Raw genomic sequence first — 23,455 nt, forward strand, 5'->3', positions numbered from 1 at the left:
CTTTTATCCTTAAGGTGTGTTTTCAAGTGATCGAAACTTCATTTGGCTTTTCACAAGCTTTTTATACTTTCATTTATCTTGTCATTCATTTCCTCATTTTTGAATTTCTTCCTTTAACCACTCAGTGAATATTCTAATCTTCATTTCTTTTGGTTTTACTTTTCTATGCTCTATACTCTATTTGCTCCCTATCCGGTGGAGTTGGAAGGGGCACGAGGTACTACTACTAGCCTCCCTCGTGTGCCGTCCCTAATATGCCCTACATCGAATAGTTGGGTCAAATAGTGCCGGGTACTACCACTAGCCTCCCCATTGGCACCATCCCTATGATGAGCAATATAGAAGGGTTAAAATGTTCACTTCAAACTTTTTCTGTAATTAATTACGGATTTTATCTCTTTCACAAGTCTCACAAATGTGCCGAATGTATTATGCTTGTTTTTCTTTTCCTTAAGATTGAAGTATTTGCCTTTACTTAGATTTTACTTCTCTTGAATAAGATCCATTTACTTTTCTTTATCTCTCTCTCTTTTTGTTATTCTCAAGTAATTTACATGAAAGAGCAGAATAAAGAAATAATCTTATGTATCATACAGATGTATATCATGCAAACAACATTTTCATTATGCTCAAGAATTCATAGCTTCTCACAAGTCAATTCAAATCAGCATTTTAAGCATATACTTGTGTATTTGATGGTTATGATATAGGCAAAGGAACATTTTAGTTTGAGCAAACCATGAATCAATTTCTAAAAGCATAAGTCAATTAATACATATATAGACATGATATCAAGAAATTAATAATTAAAGATTTTAACCATGCCACAATAAGATTTAAGTTATAGACTTTGCTCAGCTAATTTATGAGAGAGGTACCTAAAATTACCGATTCATTCTATATTCTTCAAGTCAAACTAGATTTCTTATGTGTGAACGTTTGGCTGAAGAAGGTCCTCTTTCTTGTTTGCATATGAATGTTTATTGTATCTTATGTGGAGGTGTCCTTCAAGTTGAAATCTCTCATTTTCTTGCTCAACGATCCTGCATTATTAACAAACTTCTTTTCTTTCTTGAAAGAAAGTCATTAGTTGCTTCAAGATACAAAACATTCATACAACATATTTCTTAACTAGATGACTCAACATAAGATATGACAATAATTGAATGTTGAGTCACTTTACTCAAGAGATTGCCTAAATATAAGCAAGCACATGTCACTTGAACTAAAGAGATAGTTTCATTAACCAAGATGGTTCAAGAACAAGCATGTGAGGCAATAGGAAGATTCATCAAGGTCAAATCAATTTCTTGTTTTCAGAATCAATTTAGCTTAGATTCTATTTGCTTAAGATAACTATCAATAAGACGTGCTAGCTAAGTTTTAATCAAATTATCTTAAACAGTTGTTTCTATCAAAATTCAGATTGTTACATAGAATCAAAATGATAAACTATATTCTCAATAAAAGATCTAGTTTTAATAAGAATAATATAAATTGATATTTCTACAACTAGTATCTTTTCATTGAATATTCTATATGCATTGCTTAAAGAGTAATATCCAAAGAAACACTTGTTTTATTAGATTTGGCATATATTTCATTCTTGAGAATATAATATGTATAACTGAAAAACATGAAGGTATGCACCATTTGATTTTCAGTTTTTCATGAGTTCACATGGGGTTTTCTTTAAAAATAGATTTAATAGAAATCTTATAATATGACAAGCTGTGATGATAGTATTAATCAACTGCTATCACAAAGCATTGTTCTTACACAACAAATGTTCTATTTTTATATTTTTATAACCCCTATATGTAATAGTATTCTTGGTGCAAAAACAATTGTATTCAATACCGTTTTCTGTGCAAACCTTATTAACAAATTGGTTTTCAAAACTGTGCCATGATACTTTCACAGTTTGCAAACCTTTTTCATTTGAAACCTTTTGTAAGTTTGTGCCAAAGCAGAAAATATTTCAATTTAAGTGCCAAGAATAAAACCAACGTTAGCTTTGAAAAATCATCCATAATTACAAAGTCAAGAAGCTTATCTCCTAGGCTCACTATCCTAGAGATCCAAATAAGTTCTTATGGAGAATTTTCAAAGACTAAGAGGTGGAAACAATGTTTTCAGATTTCGAAATGATTCTAGTTTGTTTTTTTAGATGACATGCACAGACTTTGACCTAGTAGAAATTAATTTAAGTAAGCCAATGACAAGGTCTTTTGAGATTAAGTACATACTAGTATGAATTGATTTTATATGCCAAAAGTGGTTTCTTTAATCTTGGTATTCATAGTGCATATATTTAAAGTCATACCAAGTATACATTCTCATGTCTATGATCAATAAAAGATAATACCATTGATAAAAACTCTCAATCAAGCATATAGAGAATTCATAGAGTTATTCTTAATAAATTGATTAATCATTTAGCAACTTATCCAGCAGTAAGTAAAGCATACTATAAAATGAAGTGATTTGATTATGTTTTTAAAAATATTACCTATATCACAAAATTGATTAATACCTGCAATTTATGTTTTAATTAGATACTAAGGCAAAGAGAATGATGAGATGCAAGGATTACTAATTTCATTATTCTTTTCATTTCAATTACTTTTCTTAAGTATATTTTAAGTTTCATTCTCTAATATATGTCTAGAGCACCCAATGTCTAAATTAACATCTTTTGTTGGAGCCTTGAGTGCTAGACACACCTATAGAAAATATTCAGATTTTCAACTTAGGAACCCAAGCTCTTTTGGGTCCTTGTAGGTTAGCTATTATTGTTCCTTTTGGAACCCATATTTTCTTAATAGCTATTTTGTCCATAGGCTTGCAGATTTTAGGATTATAAGGAATGCATTTCTGCATACTCTTATTAAATTTAACAAACATCGATTTAATATAAGTAGATGATGGATTTTTAATTTTCTGTTTTTGTTCATTAGGTTCATCAGATAAATTAGAATCCGTTTTATGATAGATAGTGGAGGATTTAACACATATGTCATTAAGGAATTTTTGTGTGTACCAAGATTGATATCCTAATCCAGCCTTTTCAAATTCAGCTCTTTGATTATTTATCATTAAGTTCAGTTTTTCAGAGCTGATAGTAAATTTTTCAACTATAGGCTTAAATTTGTTAACTTCTTTAGTTAGCCTTTCATTGTCTTCTGAAAGTAATTTATTATTTTTCTGAGTTATATCATAGCTTTCAGCAAGAGATAGATTTTTCTGATTTAGCTTTTTATTCTTTAAACTAAGCTTCTTATATTCTAAGTATAGATCAGAAAAAGCATCATGAAGTTCATCAAATGTAAAATCAGATTGAGTTTCAGCATGTATTTTATCTTGGAATGAGAAATCACTTTGTGTTCCAATACATACCTTATCTTCATGTGCCATAAAGCAAGGATTTTTAATTTCAGTTTGCTGCTCTACTTCTTCGGAGCTAGTTTCAAATTCACTAGAAATGTTAGTGCATTCATATTTAACTTCAAGCATACTCCATATTTCCTTAGCAGTCATGCAAAAAGATATGTTATTAAGTTCACTATTATCCAATGCACAATATAGAATATTCATGGCTTTTGCATTTTGCTGAGCCATTTTCTTATCATGATTAGCATTTGTATGTAGCCCATTGACTATGATACTCCATAAATCGTAGTCATGTGCTTGAATGAAAATGCGCATGCGTGCTTTCCAATGTGTGTAGTTTATACCATTAAATAGTGGAGGTCTATCAATTAATTGTCCCTCACTCATAGAACATCCCACTTGGGTTGTCATGATCTTTAACTCTTGATTGTGAGATCAATAATTACTATTGGAGCACCTTGCTCTGATACCACTTGTTGCCCAAGGTGACAAGCCAAGAGGGGGGGTGAATTGGTTTCTTTTAATTTTAACTATCTTACTTGTGATAAATGATGAGTTAGTGAACTTAAACAAATCACAATACAAACAACAAGAAGTATAGTGGTTCGGTGCTCTCCTTAGCATCTACGTCCACTCCCCAAGCGACCCCTTGGGAATTCACTATAATTCCGCGGATTACAGTTGGATTGTTTTCCGGGCTCACAATCCAAAAACCTTTACACTTTGGTTTTCCGGGTTCACCAAAAACCTATGTTGGTTTTACGGGCTCACCAACGAACCTATACAATTGGTTTTACGGGTTCACCAACAACCTACGTTGGTTTTACGGGCTTACCAACAACCTATGTTGGTTTTACGGGCTCACCAACGAACCTTTACAATTGGTTTTCCGGGTTCACCAATCAACCTATTCCGTTGGTTTTGCGGGCTAACCAACCAACCTTTACAAGTAGTTTAATAAATAAAGGAAGAAGATTTAAACTCCTAGATGAGCAAATATAACAATATAATCTACAAAAAAGAGTTTAGAGAATATTTATCGCTTGATGTGACTTCTCTCTTCTTTGTTAAGGATGCTTCACTCTTCAAGGGTGGATGGAGCTCTTGATGACTCTTTGAATCTGCTCAACCACTTTCTTTTGATTTTTGAATGAAGCACTTGGATGAAGCTTGCCTTGCTAGGGTTCTCTCTTGAATGCACTTGATGTATTTTCCAAAGCTTGCTTCCTCTGATGAATACTCCCTCTTAAATACTTCTCCAACCTCCAAATAGTCCTTCCTGACCGTTTGATTGAAGAAATTAGCCGTTTATAGCCGTTGGGAGTCCAAAAAGCACTTCTGCACAACTAGCCGTTATGCTTCTGCCCGTGCTTGGGTCGGCTCAACCTGTCCTTGGGTCGACCCAACTTTCACTTGGGTCGACTCAAACATTCCTTGGGTCGACCCTCTCAGAATCCACAGAAACTTGAAATTCAGCCTTCCTTCACTTGGGTCGACCCAACCTTTCTTTGGGTCGACTCAAGGTTCAGTTGGGTCGACTCAACTTCTTCTTGGGTCGACCCTAACAGGGTTTCCAGAGAACCTTTTCTGTCTTCTGTTCTGTCTTGCCTTTGGGTCGACCCTCTCAGGGTTTGGGTCGACTCAAGCTTGGGTCGACTCAACTATATCTTGGGTCGACCCTCTCAGTAAATCCAGAGAACCATTTTCTGTCTTCTGTTTGAGGATCTTGATGTTTGGGTCGACTCATGCTTTCCTTGGGTCGACCCAACACACTGTTCATCTGTGCCATTTTTGCAGAAGTGTGCCAAATGATTTCTTGATGTGCCGGGGTCGACCCAATCATCCTTTGGGTCGACTCAATCCACACTTTGCTGCATCTCAAGGTTAGATTCATTCAAATAAACAATGAAATGTATCTATATCAATTTATACAAATATACTGAGAGTAACAGACTTATAAATGAAGTATTGTTTTAACTTATAACATACTCTTGTTAAATGCTTGTTAATCATCAAAATAACACTATCATCCTCAAAATAGTTTCTAGAAATTGAAAGTAGAGAATAATAAGTAATTAAACAAGATCAAGAAATAGAGATGGTTAGGGATCTGGAATCCCCTTGACTATATTGCATCCAAGAAATAAACTCTACGGTTCTTAACTTAAAGATTCAAAAGTAGAATAGATCTAATTATGGAATAAATTTCATGAATATATGAACTCAACATCTAAGCATTCATCGTGCTTATTACGTCTACGACAAATCAAATACTAAAGCAATCCATATATCAATAGACAAACCATTTAAGAACTATCTACAAAATAAATATGCAAGAATTCAGAAAATATCAATAGATATAAATCATTTAGAATAAAAGTTCAGAGTTTACTTCAAAGAAACAATAAAGCAAGGTTCATCCATCACCGTTCACCAAAGAAATCAGCCTCTCATTACAAACATCAGCCTCTTTTTTTTTTCTTTCTTTCGGAAGCAGAGCATCCTCTGTTTCTGAGTTTTTTTCTCTGTTTTTTTTTCTCGAAAGAGAGATCCCTTTTCCAGCCGAGGGAGAGCTCATGATATAGATAGCGAGCTCTGTATCCCGCGATGGATCTCTTGATTGCATGGGATAACGTGGAGAGGAGAGTGAACGGACGCACGGGATGCTCCTTCCGTGCTGGCTGCTGAGTATCCTGGTCGCTGGGATGGAAGGATGGAAATGTGTGACAGCTGGGTGTGGAAGGCTGGGATGCGGACGCTTGGGATGCATCGCGGAAGGTTGAGGATGCAGAAGGATGGATTGCTAGGATTGGTTGGCTGAAACGCGGATACTGGGAGATTGCGGATGGAAGCTGATTGCGGAAGGATACGGGGCCTTTGGCATGCATCGCGAGAGGACTGGACGCGGAGGATCGCATTCGGACGGATGGGAATGGAAGGACGCAGAGGATCGCAAATTCGGAAGCTGCTGAAACACTAGGATGTAGAGAACGGATGCGGATGCTAGGAGAAGTTGGGACGTGGGGCCTAGGAGATCTGATTGCAGATCTGCTTGGGGTGCATCGCAGAATACTCTCTTGTTTTTCTCTGCCTTCGTGGATGGCTGGGTGGAAGCTAGGACGCGGACGGACGCGGATCCGGAAGAATAGGAACGGAAGGACATGGAGGGTGCTGAAGATGGAAAGAAAGGATGGACGCGGGGATGCGCGGAAGAAGCGGATGGATGCGTGGGATGCTGAGAACGCTGTTGTGAACCTCACGGACCGTTGGATCCTCTCGGATGATGAATCTAGGCCCTTGGCTGCTGTTCCATGCAACTGAACTTAGTCTGCTAATGCAGTTAACAATTGTGAACTCCTGTGGCCTTCCTATTGTCATAAGTGCATGTGCGGGGATCTAATAATGATCAGTCGAAGTATACACATGTTCCTTGCCTTAACAGTTGCATGAACTTAATATAAAAATACATGTGCATTTGCTCGAAAAGATAATATCATAAATCGATTTTTTTTTTTTGGAATACGAAGTATTTCCAGCCCCCCAACTTGAACATTGCATGGTCCTTAATATAATGGATACAAGGAAACAATATATGAGAGACAAATAATATTAGGGAGTAGAGTATTATCTGGAGCTGTTGATAACCAGAAAAGATAGACCTACAAAATAAAAAAATGAAAAATACAAGAAAAAATAATCCTAACTAATATACGTGTACCTTGGCTGTCATGGCCGGTCATAAGAAGGCTCCTCCAAGGAAAAGGAATCCTCTTCATCTACAAAATTCTTAAGAAAAGGTTTTAACCTGTGTCCATTCACCTTAAAAATCTTACCATTCCGTGGATTCTCAATCTCAACTGTCCCATGTGGAAAAACAGTATTTATAATGAAAGAACTTGTCCATCTTAATCGTAACTTGCCAGAAAACAGATGTAAGTGAGAATCGTATACAAGAACTTTTTGCAAAGGTTCGAAAGACTTTTTCAAAATTGATTTATCATGTAAAATCTTTATCCGTTCTTTGCAAATTTTAGCATTATCATAGGCATCCCTGCGAATTTCATTGAGCTCGTTCAATTGCAACTTTCTGGCTAGACCGGCATCTTGCAATTCAAAATTCAATTTTCTAATCGCCTAATATGATTTGTGCTCTATTTCTACAGGTAGATGACACGCTTTTCCGTAGACTAGCCGGTAGGAAGACATGCCAAGAATGATTTTGTATGCTGTACGGTAAGCCCACAATGCATATGAAAGTTTCAAGAATCAATTTTTTCATGATGGATTCACCGTTTTCTCTAAAATACGCTTGATCTCTCTATTGGCTAACTCTACTTGGCCACTAGTTTGCGGATGATACGGGATAGCAACTCTGTGAGTGACACTATACTTTTCAATAAGGTCTTCAAAAATTTATTACAAAAGTGCTTTCCACCATCACTAATTATGACCTTAGGCATCCCAAATCGTGAAAAAATATTTTTTTTCAAAAACTTTAGGACAGGTTTGTGATCATTGGTCCTACAAGCGATGGCTTGTACCCATTTGGACACATAATCAATGCCAACCAAAATGTACTCGTATCCAAAAGACGGTGGGAATGGGCCCATGAAATCGATGTCCCAATAGTTGAAAATATCGATAACAGTAGTAGGTTGAAGAGGCATCATTTGCCTAGGAGTTGGACTTCCAATACATTGATATGGATCGCATGTCCTGCAGAACTCGTGGGCATCTTTGAACATAGTAGGCCAATAGAAACCACATTGCAAGACCTTTGCAGCGGTTTTCTTGGAGGCAAAGTGTCCACCACAAGCATCAGTGTGGCAGAGAGTATGCTTTGTATATTATGATTCGGTATGCATCATCTAAAGATTTGATCATTGCAATATTTAAACAAATAAGGTTCGTCATAGTAATAATTCCTCACTTCGCGTAAGAAATTTTTTCTATCTGTTGATCCCTAATGCTCCGGAATCCTGTTCGTAACAAGAAAATTTATATGTCAGTGTACCATGGCATAGTAGAAAGTGCAAACAACTGCTCTTCAGAAAATGAGTCCTTGATGGAAAACTGTAGCACCGAATCATGAAAAACTAGCCATGATAAATGGTCAGCGACCACATTCTCTACTCCTTTTTTATCTTTGATAGTGATGCCAAATTCTTAGAATAGAAATATCCATCGTATTAAGCGTGGTTTGGCCTCTTTCTTATCCAGCAAATATTTTAGTGCTGCATGGTCCGTGAAGATAACAATAGGACCGCCAAGGATATAAGGTCCTATTTGGGGGAGCTTTTGGAGGGCCAAAAGTACTTTCTGATCCTCCAAAAGTACTTTTAGATAAAAAATGGTGTTTGGTAAAATTTTCGGAAAGCTGTTTCAGCTTTTGCGGAAAGCTAAAAACAGCTTTTGGAGAGAAGCTCCAATTTGGAGCTTTCCGAAAACACTGTTTTCAGCTTTGTCGGGAAGTTGTTTTTTGAACCAAAATATCTTCATTTAAATCACACTTTTTTTTTCCAAAACCCTCATTCCGCCTCTTCCTCTCTCACCCATCCTCTCCCTCCCCCTCTCTATCTTCTTCTTCCTCTCAACGCCGTCGCCTCTGTTCCTTCTTCTTTTTTCTTTTTTTTGTTTTGGAAGCTCGTGGCTGCCTACGGTGGCAGCCACCATGCCGGCCACCACCTATGGCCGGCGTCCCTTCTATATTTCAATGAAATAAAATAATAAATAAATAAATAAAAATAAATATTAGTAATTAGTTAACCAATTTTATTACCTAGCTAGAAAATTTGTTAGAGAGATAAATAGTCATTAGAAGGATGAAAAATTAATTTACACTATAATTATAATATTTTATATATTTATTATTATATTATACTATAAATATAATATTATATTACATTATATCATAATACATTGATATGTTATGTTAAATAATTTAATATTATATTAAATTATTATTCTATAATACATAATGTTATAGTACTATATTATAATAATATTATATTACATTACATTAATTATACTATATCATATATTTATGTATTAATATATACTATATTTTATTATGCTCTGTTGTATAATACTGGTAATGTCCTTTATGGTCATTTTGTCATACAAAAGTACTTTCTCAGTTTATTTACCAAAGACATGTTAAAGTGCCACAGCACTTTAGAAATATAGTTACCAAACAGCAAATAGCTTTTTATAAACTCTCTGCTTCAGACAGCTCTACTTCCAACAGCTCTACTTCCAAAAGCTCTACTACTAACAGCTCCCTCAAACAGGGCCTAAGAACGAAATTTGTTTAATGCAAATACTATTGCAAGTAATTCCTTCTCGGTAGTGGTGTAATTCATTTGAGCATCGTTTAAGATTTTGCTCGCATAGTAAATGACATATGGCTTATTATTTTTACGCTGTCCTAGGACAGCTCCTACCGCATAGTTGCTAGCGTCGCACATGATCTCAAATCTGGTGGTTGCACGATGGGTGCGGCGATAAGCATAGATTTCAACTTGTCGAAGACAGAGATTAGTGAGCGGAAGTGATAGACCCAAGAAAAAGAGGAGGCGGAGGGCATACTCGAGAACACATCTTGACAGGTTTGAGTCCAATTGAACGGTGTATCAAGGGATAGGAGGTTGCACAATGGTCTAGCTATGATACTAAAGTCTTTGATGAACCTCCTATCGAATACGGCGTGATCCAAAAATGATCTAACATCTCTAACCGTCTTGGGTGCAGGTAGCTTGGCGATTAAATCGATCTTAGCTCTATCGACTTCTATGCCCTTCGATGAAACAATATGTCTTAAGACAATTTCCTTTGGTACCATGAAGTAACATTTCTCCCACTTCAGTATCAAATTCTTCTCCATACATCGAGCTAAGATCGCTTGTAAGTGTGACAAGCAATCATCGAATGAGTTGCCAAAAATGGAGAAGTCATCCATGAACACTTCCAAAAATTTCTCGTTCATGTCTTCAAAGATACCGAGCATCCATCTTTGGAATGTTGCAGGTGCATTGCACAACCCGAATAGCATCCGTCGGAAAGCAAATGTGCCAAAAGGACAAGTGAAGGTAGTCTTCTTTTGATCCTCTGGTGAAATCTCGATTTGGTAATATTCAGAATAGCCATCGAGAAAACAATAGAAATCGTATCTGGCCACTCTCTACAACACTTGGTCTAGGAAAGGTAGAGGGAAGTGATCATTCCTTGTGACCAAATTCAGCTTTCGGTAGTCGACACACATGCGCCAACCCGTCGAGACACGAGTTGGGACCAATTCACCTTGTTCGTTCTCAACTACCGTCAAATCCGACTTCTTAGGCACGACTTGAGTGGGGCTTACCCACTTACTGTTGGAAATTGGGTAAATAATACCCACATCAAGCAACTTGAGGACTTCCGTCTTAACCACATCTCTCATGGTAGGATTCAACCTGCGTTGCATTTGCCTCGTGGTTTTAGCATTGTCCTCCAAATATATCTGATTCTTGCAAATCAAGAGGCTAATCCCCTTTAAGTCGGCAATAGACCACCTTAGTGCTTCTTTATGATTCTTTAGAACAGCAAGTAATTTTTCTTCTTGGGCATGATCAAGCACAGACGAGATGATTACGGAAAAAGTATCCTCGGGTCTAAGAAAGGCATACTTGAGTTCCTTCGGTAAGGGTTTCAACTCGAGCTTAGGTGCTTGCTCATGGGATGGTACTATCTTCACCTCTTGAGGTGGCAGCTGCTCAAATTCTTCTACTTTTGATCTCCACCCATTGATCATCATGGCATTTGAACGGTCCACACTAGGTGTGACCAACAAATCATCACCATCGGTGTCATTAGAGCACCAATCAATTAAGTGATCGCCAGATGAGTCGTTAAATGCTGCAGCTTGCAAATACTCTTCCGCGATGGTTTCAACCTAATCAACCTCCTTACTCTCTTCGGAATCATTGGGTTGCTTGCACACATTAAAGATGTTCAGTTCCAAGGTCATGTTACCAAAGGAAAGCTTCATGACGCCATTCCTACAATTAATCAATGCATCAGAAGTTGCAAAAAATGGACGTCCTAAAATAACTGGAATCTGAGACTATGAGTTTGAAGCAGGATGTGTGTCCAATACGATAAAATCGATAAAAAAGTAGAAGTTGTCTACTTGGACCAACACATCCTTGATAATTCCTTTCCGAATCTTGACTGACCCGTCAGCTAATTGCAAAGTGACGGAGGTTGGCTTCAACTCACTTAAACCAAGTTGCTCATATACAGAATATGGTAACAAATTTACACTCGCCCCTAAATCTAACAATGCTCGCTCTATCCTAAAGTTGCCAATGATGCATGAGATGGTTGGGCAATCTGGATCCTTATATTTAGGAGAAATGTTGTGATGCAAAATAGCACTCATGTTTTCAGTCAAGAATGCCTTCTTCTTAACATTTCATCGATGCTTGACAGTATACAAGTCCTTCAAAAATTTGGCATATGAGGGCACTTGTTTGATTGCATCAAGAAGAGGTATGTTGATCTTGACTTGCTTAAAAAGCTCAAGAATTTCAGAATTTGGTTCGAGCTTTTGCAACGGTCTTAACCGTTGTGGAAAAGGTGGGGGATAAGGATATTTGACTTTCTCTGTAGAGGTTGGGACCTCAATTTCTTTTTTGTCCTTTTCATCAGTCTTAGGCAGATTAGAATTAGAAGCGACTTGCGGTCCCAACGAGATAGTCCGATCAATGACTTTCCCATGATGCAAAGTTATGATGCTCTTCACATGCTCTGGATGCGAACTAGGAGCCGTAACATTACTACCATGCACTTGTGGGTTAGGTTGGGGTTGAGCTGGAAGCTTACCCTTCTTCTGAGTACTTAAAATAGTAGTCAACATTGACAATTGATTTCTTATATCCTCAAAATTTCGAGTATTTTGAGCATTGATATCGGCTTGACCTTGTAGAAAAGATTGTATAGACTGCAAGATATCCTCGATACTCGGCTTTTGAGGGGGTGTTGGTGCATAAGTAGGACATGCAAGTAGAGGAGCAGGATCGTATGACGGATGAGGACGATCATTCCCACCTAAAATTTGGATGATTCTTCCAACTAAGGTTATAGGTATCTGAGAATGGATCATTATAAGGCTTATGGTAGGAGTTCATAGCGTTTGTCTGATCATGCAAGACTTCCTTGAATGTAGGTATGGTGGGGCAATCTGTGGTGGAATGACCAGACATGTCGCAAATCCCACAACATTCGTTTCTGAGCTCGATGGTCTTGACAGTCTCAACCTTCCTATGTTCAATTTTCTCTACCTTCCCAATGAGGGCTGCCATTTTAGCATGAAGATTATCCTCAGTTCTAAGGTTATAAAGGCCCCCATGTCCAGAGCTTGTAGGCTTGGGCAAAGGTTTATTATTTCTATCCCCGTTATCCCAAAGTTGGGCAGTCTCGGCAAGTAAATCAAAATATTCCCATGCCTTATCAGGTTGCTTTCCTAAAAATATACCATTGCACATGGTTTCTACAAACTATTTCATCTATGGAGACAAACCTTCATAGAAAAAGCTAATAGTTCTTCAAGTTTCGAACCCGTGATGAGGACATTAGAGAAGGAGGTCTTTAAATCTCTTCCAACATTCATAAAAGGTTTCATTATCTTTTTGTTGGAAATTGCTGATATGCCTTTTTAGAAAGTTGGTCCTTTGTGTGGGAAAGAATTTTTTCAAAAATTCTCTCTTCATCTCTTGCTAGGTTCCAATTGATTTAGGCCGCAAGGAGTTCAATCATGTTTTGGCCTTATCCTTCAGAGAAAAAGGGAACAACGTCAGCTTGAGGACATCCTCGGTGACGTTCGGCACCCTGAATGTGATGCTCAATTCTTCAAAATCCTTTAAATGAAGATAAGGACTCTCGGACTCTAACCCGTGAAACTTGGGCAGCAATTGAATTACCCCTGGTTTGATGTCAAAATATCCTACATTATCAGAAAAAATCATGCATGAAGGCTGACTAGTCCTAGTAGGTTGTAGGTATTGTCTCAAAGTCATAACAGGGAGTTCACGTTCTCGATCGTGGTGACTCCCCGCATCTTCATTTAAATTAGTCATTTCACAAGGTGTGAGACTCTGCGAAGGAATCTCAGGAATGTGTCCCAAAGGATTGTCAAAATTTGTACGACTTAATCAACCGGTGTCGTCCCTATTCCACTTTAGCATGCAAATTTTTTTTCTATTTTATTTATTTATTTATTTATTTTTATTTTTAAGAGCTGAAACTTACCTAAACTAAATCTCTAATTGGATCTGAAAATATACTAACAAATCAGACGCTCACAGGCAACGACGCCAAAAACTTGATGTGTTCGCAAAACTGCTCTTCGAAGTGCAGGAGAATCGCACAAGCAGTAAAACTCGGAAGTCCGAGGTCGATTCTTCAGAGAGCGGTCTAGGTGTTATTAACGTAATTTCAGATGTGATTTGAAATAGCTTCTAGAAATTGAAAGTAGAGAATAATAAATAATTAAACAAAGATCAATTAAATAGAGATGGTTAGGGATTCAAAATTCTCCTTGACTATATTGCATCCAAGAAATAAGCTCTACGGTTCTTGACTTAAAGATTCAAAAGTAGAATAGATCTAATCATGGAATAAATTTCATGAACACATAAACTCAACGTCTAAGCATTCATCGTGCTTATTACGTCTACGACAAACTAAATACTAAAGCAATCCATGTATCAATAGACATAAACCATTTAAGAACTATCTACAAAATAAATATGCAAGAATCCAAAAAATATCAATAGATATAAATCATATAGAATAAAAGTTCAGAGTTTACTTCAAAGAAGCAATAAAGCAAAGGTTCATCCATCACCCTTCATCAAAGAAATCAGCCTCTCATTACAAACATCAACCTCTCTTTTTATTCTTTAAATCGGAAGCAGAGCATCCTCTATTTCTGAGCTTTTCCCTCTGTTTTTTTTTCGAAAGAGAGATCCCCCTCCCAGCCGAGAGAGAGCTCTATATCCCACGATGGATCCCCTGATTGCACGGGATAACGTGGAGAGGAGAGTGAACGGACGCACGGGATGCTCCTTCCGTGCTGGCTGCCAAGTATCCTGGATGCTGGGATGGAAGGATGGAAATGCGTGAGAGCTGGATGCGGAAGGCTGGGACGCGGACGCTTGGAATGCATCGCGGAAGGCTGAGGATGCGGAAGGATGGATCGCTGGGATTGGTTGGCTGAAATGCGGACGCTGGGAGATTGTGGATAGAAGCTGATCGCGGAAGGACGTGGGACCTTTGGCATGCATCGCAGGAGGACTGGACGCGGAGGATCGCATGCGGACGGATGGGAGTGGAAGGACACAGAGGATCGCAAATCCGGAAGTTGTTGAAATGCTAGGACGCGGAGAACGGATACAGACGCTAATCCGTAAGCTGGAAAATCGGACGCGGAAGGCTGTGATGCATTGCGGGATGAAGCTGGGGCATGGGGCCTGGGAGATTTCATCGCGGATCCGCTTGGGGTGCATCACAGAATACTCTTCAATTTTTCTTTGCCTCCGCGGATGGCTAGGTGGAAGCTGGGACGCGGATGGACGTAGATCCGGAAAAATAGGAACGGAAGGACACGGAGGGTGCTGAAGATGGAAAGAAAGGATGGACATGGGGACGCGTGGGATGCTGAGAACGCTGCTGTGAACCCCATGGATCATTGGATCCTCTCGGATGATGAATCTAGGCCCTTGGTTGCTGTTCTATGCGGCTGAACTTAGTCTGCTATTGCTCCTTCTGGTGTGCAACTGGGGCTGACCCCATGCGCTTTGCTATTGGCCTGTGGTGATGCATCTTTTTGGACCCAATGCGCATTTTAGCTTTGATTTATGATAACCGGCTCCCAACAAAAATATAATATTAATTCAGCGATATTATCATCATCTTGTTAGCAATAATACTAATTTAAGTGGTATGTAGGTCGCACTTTTGTGCTCTCATTAGGTACACCCCCTATACCGCGTACCAATACTGAACCGGTATGGTACGGTACCCTCTGTACCGTCCGATTCGGCATGCTATGACATATCTTGCTGTCAAACTTGTGATAAGCATCCAATCAATCCATAATTGATGACTGAACTGTATAATCAGCACTCTAAGACATGCTACAAATAAATTTAATTGCTATTGTGATATTATACAAGTCATTAATTGATCACAAAAACAGATTTAAATTGAAAATAAAGCCTTTAGGAACACTAGTTGGGGTTCGAAATCTTAGGTTTGTTTTGCTTACCAAAAATCTCTTCCTTTTACCCCTTATCATTTATACTTAGTTTTCTTTTATTTGTTCTCTCGTCTCATTTTTCTTCTCCTAGGACTTTCTATCTTTGAAGGGATATTCGGAAGTAATGGGTAGTTAGACACAATGAAGATGTGTTCAAGGTTTGTTAGGGAGATGATTGGGGATAATGAGATAGTGGGGAATTATGGACTCATGGTAATGTGGATCTACTAGGTCTACTTTCAAAAGAGGTGTTGGGCTAACTTTAAGTCCATCCGAGAGCCACCTCTGTCCTTTTTTTTATTGCACCTCTAATAGGCTTACTCTTTGGCCCAAGTTTTTATATGGTCCTCATCCAACTCATCTAATTTTTTTTTTAACCTTTCTGCTTAAAATTTTAATGAGTTTATGGTTTTAAATCTTGTCAAACTTTATTTTTTTAAGAATATATATATATATTCGAAAAGTGCTCTCCATCCATAAGAATACAAAATAGGTGGGAGTGGTAATTAGTAAGCATGGTCTAATCTCATCTTGCTATTCTTCGAAGGTTTAAGGCTTTTAAAAAGATATACATTTTTATTTGTTCTCTCTCTATATTTTTAAATAGAGTAATATATAAGCCAATGAAAGCCTTTTGTGCTTTGAATGTTGTATGCTTCCATGCAAGAATGTGAATCTACTTGTTTTATGTACTTTCTTTTCTCTTTGATATTTGTTTCCTTTTTTTCGTTGTTACCCAATTTGTTTGCATTCGTGGCACTTTTGCACATCTTGGTTGTGCTAATGCCTGTTCGGAACAACTTTTCACTCACATTTAGTTAAGCTGAAAATGTACCTGATTTAGATGTTCATGCATAATTTGCCTAACAAGCAACTAACATTGTTAATGCTTTTCTTTTTAGCAACATGGTTGGAAGTGCTCCATTTTCACAATTAGTATTGTTGAGATCAAGATTCGCCGTCTGGGTACCGGACCCCATACCGGTACTATCTTATTACAATATTGGTACTCCTAGTACGGTACTTGGTTCAGCGTACCGAGTATCGGCACGCCTCCTGTACTATGTACCGGTTTAGTACAGTATGGTTGGTACGCACCGGTATTGACCGGTAAGGCAAACCATGGTTGAGATGGGTTACTTATCTTGAGACACACTATAGGCTAAGGTATATAATGCCTAGAAAATGATCATATTGTCCTAAATTTATATCCAACAATAGTATGTTTACTTATTTTGTGTTCTTCAATTACTTCAAAGTATGCTGCTTAATCAAGACTGACATTTTTGCATCAATTATATAAATTGTAATAAGAAAAAATGATATTAAGTTGGATCTAGCTTCCAATTAGTGTATTTTACGTCCTCCCAGTCCATGTAATCGTCTTTCAAATGCTTGCAGAATTTACACCATATATCATATTGATTACCGGTCTTTCACTTATGACAATAATGAACTTAATTATTTTCTGTTTGGTGGCTCTATATTTTTATGCAAGCAGGTAGTTTGCTCATTATGCAGTGAGACAGTGGAGCGTGAAGTCTGGTCTCTTCATAAAGGTGAACAATGCCCCCAGAGGATTGTTACATGTGAATATTGTGAGTTCCCGTTGCCTGCAGTTGATCTCTCAAAACATCAGGTAGCAATTGTTTATTATTGGGACAAAATGGTGTTGTTGAAAATATTTTGCAATCATGTCCTGATGCATTTGATTGGCTTGCAAATTCAGGAAATTTGTGGAAATCGGACAGAATATTGTCATATATGTAACAAGTATATTAGACTCCGTGAACAAATTGACCATGAAATCCAGTTTCATGGCAATTCGAATGGAACTGCAAAATCTTCCAGGTAGAGCTTTGACACGGTCTTTTTTAGTACTTGATGTCACATCTTTATTTTATAAACATCTCTTGTGTATAATTTTTATCTCTTCTACTTTTACGGCAATTTTTAGATAATGTTTCTCTGTCAGTAATGTTTGCGAACATTTTAAAGATGATTAAATGAATATTTATCAAGTATATTGAGTATCTATTTGCTGAGCTACAATTGTAGCTCCCTCAAAAGTTTAAAACTGCATTCATTTGAGTTCCTTTGTCATAAGGTCTCTAGCCCTAATTAATTGTTTGTTTCTATTTTGTCACAATCCCAACATAACCACTTCCTTTGGTCATGCATTAGCACATGAATAATTTGGTTGATTAGAAAAAGAATACAACATGATGAAAGGGATGTTGGGCCTATATTCAACTTTTACAGGAATAAACCATAGAACTAGAACTAAATGGGAACCTTGGAAGGCTAGCTGAGGCATCCCTGACTTTCTTAGGGATGAAAAGTTTTTCAAACTGCCATTAGGAAAATGTTGAAACTTGAGGCAAATGTGTTGAAGCAGTTATCTTATTAAATAGGGAATTTTGTAAAATTGACCTACTTTTATTTTCTTCCTGCAAATCTGGTCACTTTAATTTTTTTACTTTCATTCTTTTGCAAAATGGTGGAATTTTGAAGTTTTGGATGCTTTTGCTCCTAACCTCAGCAGATACACACCTGCTGTATGTTTAATTGGAGTTGAATGCACATGCCTTTTTACCAAGGACAACCAAACCATCCCGAATCATCTAGTTTGGGGCGGACCGACCCGAACCAGTCGGTTACCAGGATGAAACGACCCCTTGTTTCGATTCGGGGCTCTTTATAATTTGTTCGTTTGGTCTCCTCACAAGCTCATCTCTATTTTTGCCCTCTCTCGAAGCTTCTGGCTCTTCTCCTCACCATCCTCCTCTCTTGCCCTACCATCCTCTCTTCCAATGCTTCGACTACAACCGCCCAACCACTCATGATGATATTTTCGCTGCTTCACTCGCCGCTACCATCTTAGAACTAGGCCTCCTTGACGGTGATGCTCCTCCTATCCAGGGTTTGCTCGTTCATCCCCTCGAAGGCTCCCCTCATTGTCTGTTTGTTCCTGAAGGTCACGAATCCAAAGCCTTTCGACATCCTTGTCTTTCGATTGATGATGATCTGCACCAAAAAACAACCAAAAGCCACTAGATCTGAGATCAGGAATTACAAAAAGCTTGGATTTGAGGATCTTTCTATGTTGGATCGTGGGTTTAAGAACCCTGGGTTCGAGGATCTTGCCTCTCTCGAGGGAGGTGTCGTCCATAGCCCAGGCGAGCTAATCTACTTCCCCTCCCCCTCCTTTTTCCCTTGGTTCCTGTAAGTGTTGCTCATCGCCTGCTCGTTTTCCTAAAAGTCACGAATTCGAAGCCCCTTGACCTCTGTCTCTCGATCAATCAAGATGTGCACCAAAAAACAACAAAAAGCCATCAGATTTGAGAGCAAAAAACACAAAATCCTTGGATTTGAGGATCTTTCTAGGTTGGATTGAGGGACTGGGACCTTGGATTCAAGGATCTCTCTGATTGGCTGAAAGCCCTCTTGAGTGAGGCATTGTCCATGGCCTAGGCGAGCTGATCTCTCTCTCTCTCTCTCCCCTCCTCCTCCTCCTCCCTCTCCCCCTCTCCCTCACCCTCCCCTGGTTCCAATGTGCATTAGGTGGTATGGTACACTGGCATTATATCTAACTGATTGCTAAGTAGTATGATTCTTGGTATTAGTTCAGCAAATCTTGGTTTTTACAGTGTATGCACAATTTTTTTAGTAGATGTACATATATTTTATACTAAATACAAATACTTTTAGTACTGAATACCATATTGAGATGTATCCTATGGGGCTACGGGTAAAAGTGTCTCGAGAAATAGAAACCAGTTAAGAACTAGAAAACAAATTAAAAGTGGTCTAAATCTGTAAATCTGAAAAAATGCAAAAAGCTCATAATTTATGAAGTTGAAACATAACCGACTTGATGCATGTAAATTTTAGAGTCATCATTTTCGTTGTTTGGCACCAAATATGGGAAATTTGATTGTTAAAATTTGATTAGAGGCCTTGCTTGCTGCAAATTTTCCTTGTTAATTTGTTTCTCTTTGGAGGCTTTAGAGACTGCCTGACATATGATGGTGTTAAAAGATAAGAATTACAGGATTGGTAGATGAGGTGATGAACTAACTAAGCTTACATTGCCATTGTATTGCTATTCTAGTGAGGTACCTACTAGGGAGGCCAATCAAAGGAAACAAATTTGGGGGGAACGTGCGCGCATGGGGGAGAGAGAGAGGTGGGTGGTTGAATATGCTCCCTCTCCCTTATTGGGTTCTGTCTTTTTTTCCTCTCCACTAGCAACTTTTCAGGTTATCTGTTTTTGGAAGTAGACCTCCGATTTTCTTTTATGCATTCCATGCCATATAATTGGGAGCCTTGGAAGCTTAATAAAATGCTTTCATTCATCTGGGTACATGGTGGTGATTAGGGGTCACATGGTTCCAGGCCAACCCAATAACCAAACCGACCCAGCCTTACTTGGTTGACTTTGTTTGGATTTAATTATTGATGGTTCTGTTCTGGTCTCATTTTGAAAATCCTGATTAGACTGGTTTGTTTTCAGGCTTAGAGGATTTAGCTTGAAACAACCAACCTTATATGATATTATATGTATAAATATTGTAATATAATATTGTGGAATCATAGCTTGTGTTGACTTTTTATGAGTTTTCAAATTTTGGGTTTTTTTCGTTATTGTAACATGCTATCTCCACAATTTGTAGCTTTTTTCAAGATTTAATTATTGTCAAATAGAGTTTTTGGTGGTTTATATCGTTCAATACTTGTCTTTGATGGGGCCTTGAATAGAGCCAATAAATCATTATTTCATGGTCTGCCGTACCGGTCCGGCCTGGAACCGGTACCGGATCAGTATGAAATCCAGTACCGGTAGTTTATTGTTGAAGAACTGGTACGGGACTGGTTCGGACCGGTACGCCACCGGTTTCGTACCGGTACGGGACCGGTTTCGTACCGGTCCGGGCCGCCACCGGTATGCCGACTGGTACCGGTATGGCGGACCTTGCATTATTTATTGTTTTTCTGCTTTGGGTAACCTGAGAACCGACATGAACTAATCCGATATTGGTCAGGTTGGTTCAATTTGGTTCCCATATTCATTGGTTCAACTTTAGTTCAAAAATTAAGAAGTAATTGGGGATTGATTTTGTTTTGGGTTGACCACTTATTTGAACCAACCTGAACCATGTGCGACCTGGTGGTGACCAAGGATTAGAAAATCAATTGTGCTGATTCTGAACCAACACAATAGGAGTTGGTATACTATGGTTTTGACAAAACCAGGCCCAAACTGCCTGATGATTTGGTTGTGTTGACATGGTCTGTGCCAAAAATGGGCATGATACATGATATTTTAATCCTCAAGAACAGCAGTAAGTTGATTTTCCTAATGTCTGGACAATTATAAGCTGACTTCCAATTTGAGGAACAGTATTGTGCCAATTTTACAAACTCTTGACAGCTGTTAACTGAATTAGAAGTCATGGGCATAGCTGTTAGGATCTTATAGTGCATGGTTAGTTTGTAAAGTTTGGATCTAAATGACCTCTACCAATCCAGCTTGTTCCCCTAGATGAAGATCAATATTGAGTCATAAGATATAGAGCTAGACATCATGAATCTTTGCATCGTATATTTGAGATCCGGATCATTTTACTACACATTAAAGGAATTAGAACATCAATCTGTTGAGATCCATCTTTTTCTTTGACTTTTATATTAACTTATGCACCGCTTAGAAGTTTCCAAAACCTAAAATTAACAATTTCTGTAGGGTTGTTAATTCAAGAGAAAAGAAAAAGATTTTTAATTGTTTAGGAGATAAAACCTTAAATTAAATTTTCATCTCTCTTCCATTTTTAAAAAACCGATTTCTTTAAAAATTACATTCTTAGTTTGGTTCGTATTTGTTAGCATTGCATTACATTATTTTCATATTTGAGTGCTCATGGTTCTTTCGTCTTGTATTAACATCATTACCAGTGAGCAGATAGAGTTCCCTTTATGTTTGTCCTGTGTCATTACGAGCGTCATTTCACTTTGATAATGCAAAGTGGCGGTTCTATGAAGTTAGCCACCAATGACTTTGTTTGAAAAAGGGAACGAGCTAGAGTACTCTAACCATTCCTCAGAACTTGATTAAGGAAATAAAGACAAGCACAAGCAATGTTTTTGTTTTAAGTCTCGATGGGACAGGGTCATCTTGGCTGTCCTATCATATTTCAGTGAGAAAATGAGGCTAGGACTCTCAAATCTATCCACACAGGGAAAGAAAAGGAAATAGGAAAGAAAGGGAGGAAGGAAAGAAGAAGAACAAGGAAGGAAAGAAGGAAGAAGAAAAAGAAAGGAAGAAGAGAAAAATAAATTAAAGAAAGAAGGAAGAAAGGAAAGAAAGAAAAATGAAACAAACAAGAAAGAAACAAAAGAAAAAAGATGTGGAGAGAGATGGAGGGTACCTACTGGGTGCTTCACTAGGATAGCCACTGGGATGGGGCAGGACAGTGGGGCATCCTATTTTGTGGATAAACCAGGACTCCCTTGTCCCATAGGATTCAAAACCTTGAGTATAAGCATGGGATGAATTTTGAGGTTCTTTGTATAATTTGATGGAAAGGAGTGGTGCTAGATTTTGCATATGCAATAGTACCCTTTTTTGGCGGCAAAATTCGTCAATATGCCCCACAAAGAACATCATTCATCATGAAGGCAAACAATCACTTTGTGACTTCGTTCATTAAGAAGACAATGTGATGTTTGCACTTTATGAAAGCTAAGGTTTGTAAGGCAGATCCATATTCATGTTAGCCTAGAGTAGTTGACACAGTTGGAGTAGAAAATGTCACGCATGTGGCTCAAGGAGGATTTGAGTGTATTTTTTGTTTCTTGTATGTGAGGGGTTTAAATTTCATTTCAACAATGTTGCTTTTCTTATTAAATTTCATGTTTTATGATGAACAAGTGATTTAAGAATCCTTGCGGCTTAAAAAAAAAGAGAGAATTCCAAGCTTTAAGCTGCACAAAGGAGGCACTTAAGAGACAAGAAGAAAGGGTGCATGATTATAAGCGGATTATTTGCCCATGTGGTACTCACTTTTGGTGGATTAATTAAAGAACTAAAATCTCAAGTCAAGCTACGCCATATCGTACCAAACTGGGTGGTATGGGTGTACTGTATTGTATCAGTTCAGTACCAGTACATGGTATGGGGGATATATTGACACTCGGTATGCCAAACCGGCTTCTATACTGGGCATACCGGTATAGTGATAGAGTGGCACTGGTATAGAGATGGCGTACCTTGTCTCAAGTAGTGGTAACATTTTGATGTCTAGTGGCGTGGTAGGATTCTTGATATGGAGTACAAAAGGGGAAGAGAAAAAAAAAGTGTACAAGATAGGGTCCTTGCACCTTGATATGGGGGTGATACTAATGTCTTGATAAGCTTGAATTCAAGCATAATCGTCCTGATTCCAACCAATAATGGTGCCAGCATTGCATTGGCTTATGGTGGATATAGCACCTATGAACCAGTAGGCACCAGAATTCTACTCTTAGTTCAACCACATCTTCTCTATATATTTTTGACCACTGTTCTTTTATTGTTTTCTTTCCTTTCTTTACGAGGTTTTGAGATTAGTCTCACTTTAAGGAAGGGTTTAAAGGGAGGGAGGTAAAGGCTTTTGAGAAAGGGAATTGTCCTGTTCAGGGCCGGCCCGAGCGTTAGGCGACCGAGGCGGTCGCCTAAGGCCTCGGGCCAATGACCAAGGAAGCAAAGGCCCCGGGCCAATGACC

The 23,455-nt window shown here is 38.2% G+C and overlaps 1 protein-coding gene and 1 non-coding gene across 7 annotated transcripts in view; both read left to right on the plus strand.

Moving 5' to 3' along the window:
- LOC103724120 (TRAF-type zinc finger-like protein) overlaps positions 1-23,455 on the plus strand; it is a 117,805-nt gene that overhangs the window by 22,720 nt on the left and 71,630 nt on the right. For all 6 annotated transcript variants that reach the window (XR_016400231.1, XR_016400230.1, XR_016400232.1 and 3 more), the window contains exons 4-5: positions 17,193-17,330; positions 17,421-17,542. Coding sequence is in view for 3 of the 6 variants with exons in the window: in XM_089930113.1 (XP_089786239.1) it covers positions 17,193-17,330; positions 17,421-17,542 (260 nt within the window). In the remaining 3 variants the exon portion in view is untranslated. The remainder of the gene's footprint in view (positions 1-17,192; positions 17,331-17,420; positions 17,543-23,455) is intronic.
- On the plus strand, positions 12,988-13,096 carry LOC113461073 (small nucleolar RNA R71). Its single transcript, XR_003383075.3, has one exon. It is a non-coding gene; the product is annotated as a small nucleolar RNA R71 (small nucleolar RNA).

The sequence above is a fragment of the Phoenix dactylifera genome, chromosome 4 (assembly GCF_051530095.1).
Source record: "Phoenix dactylifera cultivar Ajwa chromosome 4, Ajwa_hap1_PhDact_Kaust_v1.1, whole genome shotgun sequence".
NCBI classification, from domain to species: Eukaryota; Viridiplantae; Streptophyta; class Magnoliopsida; order Arecales; family Arecaceae; genus Phoenix; species Phoenix dactylifera.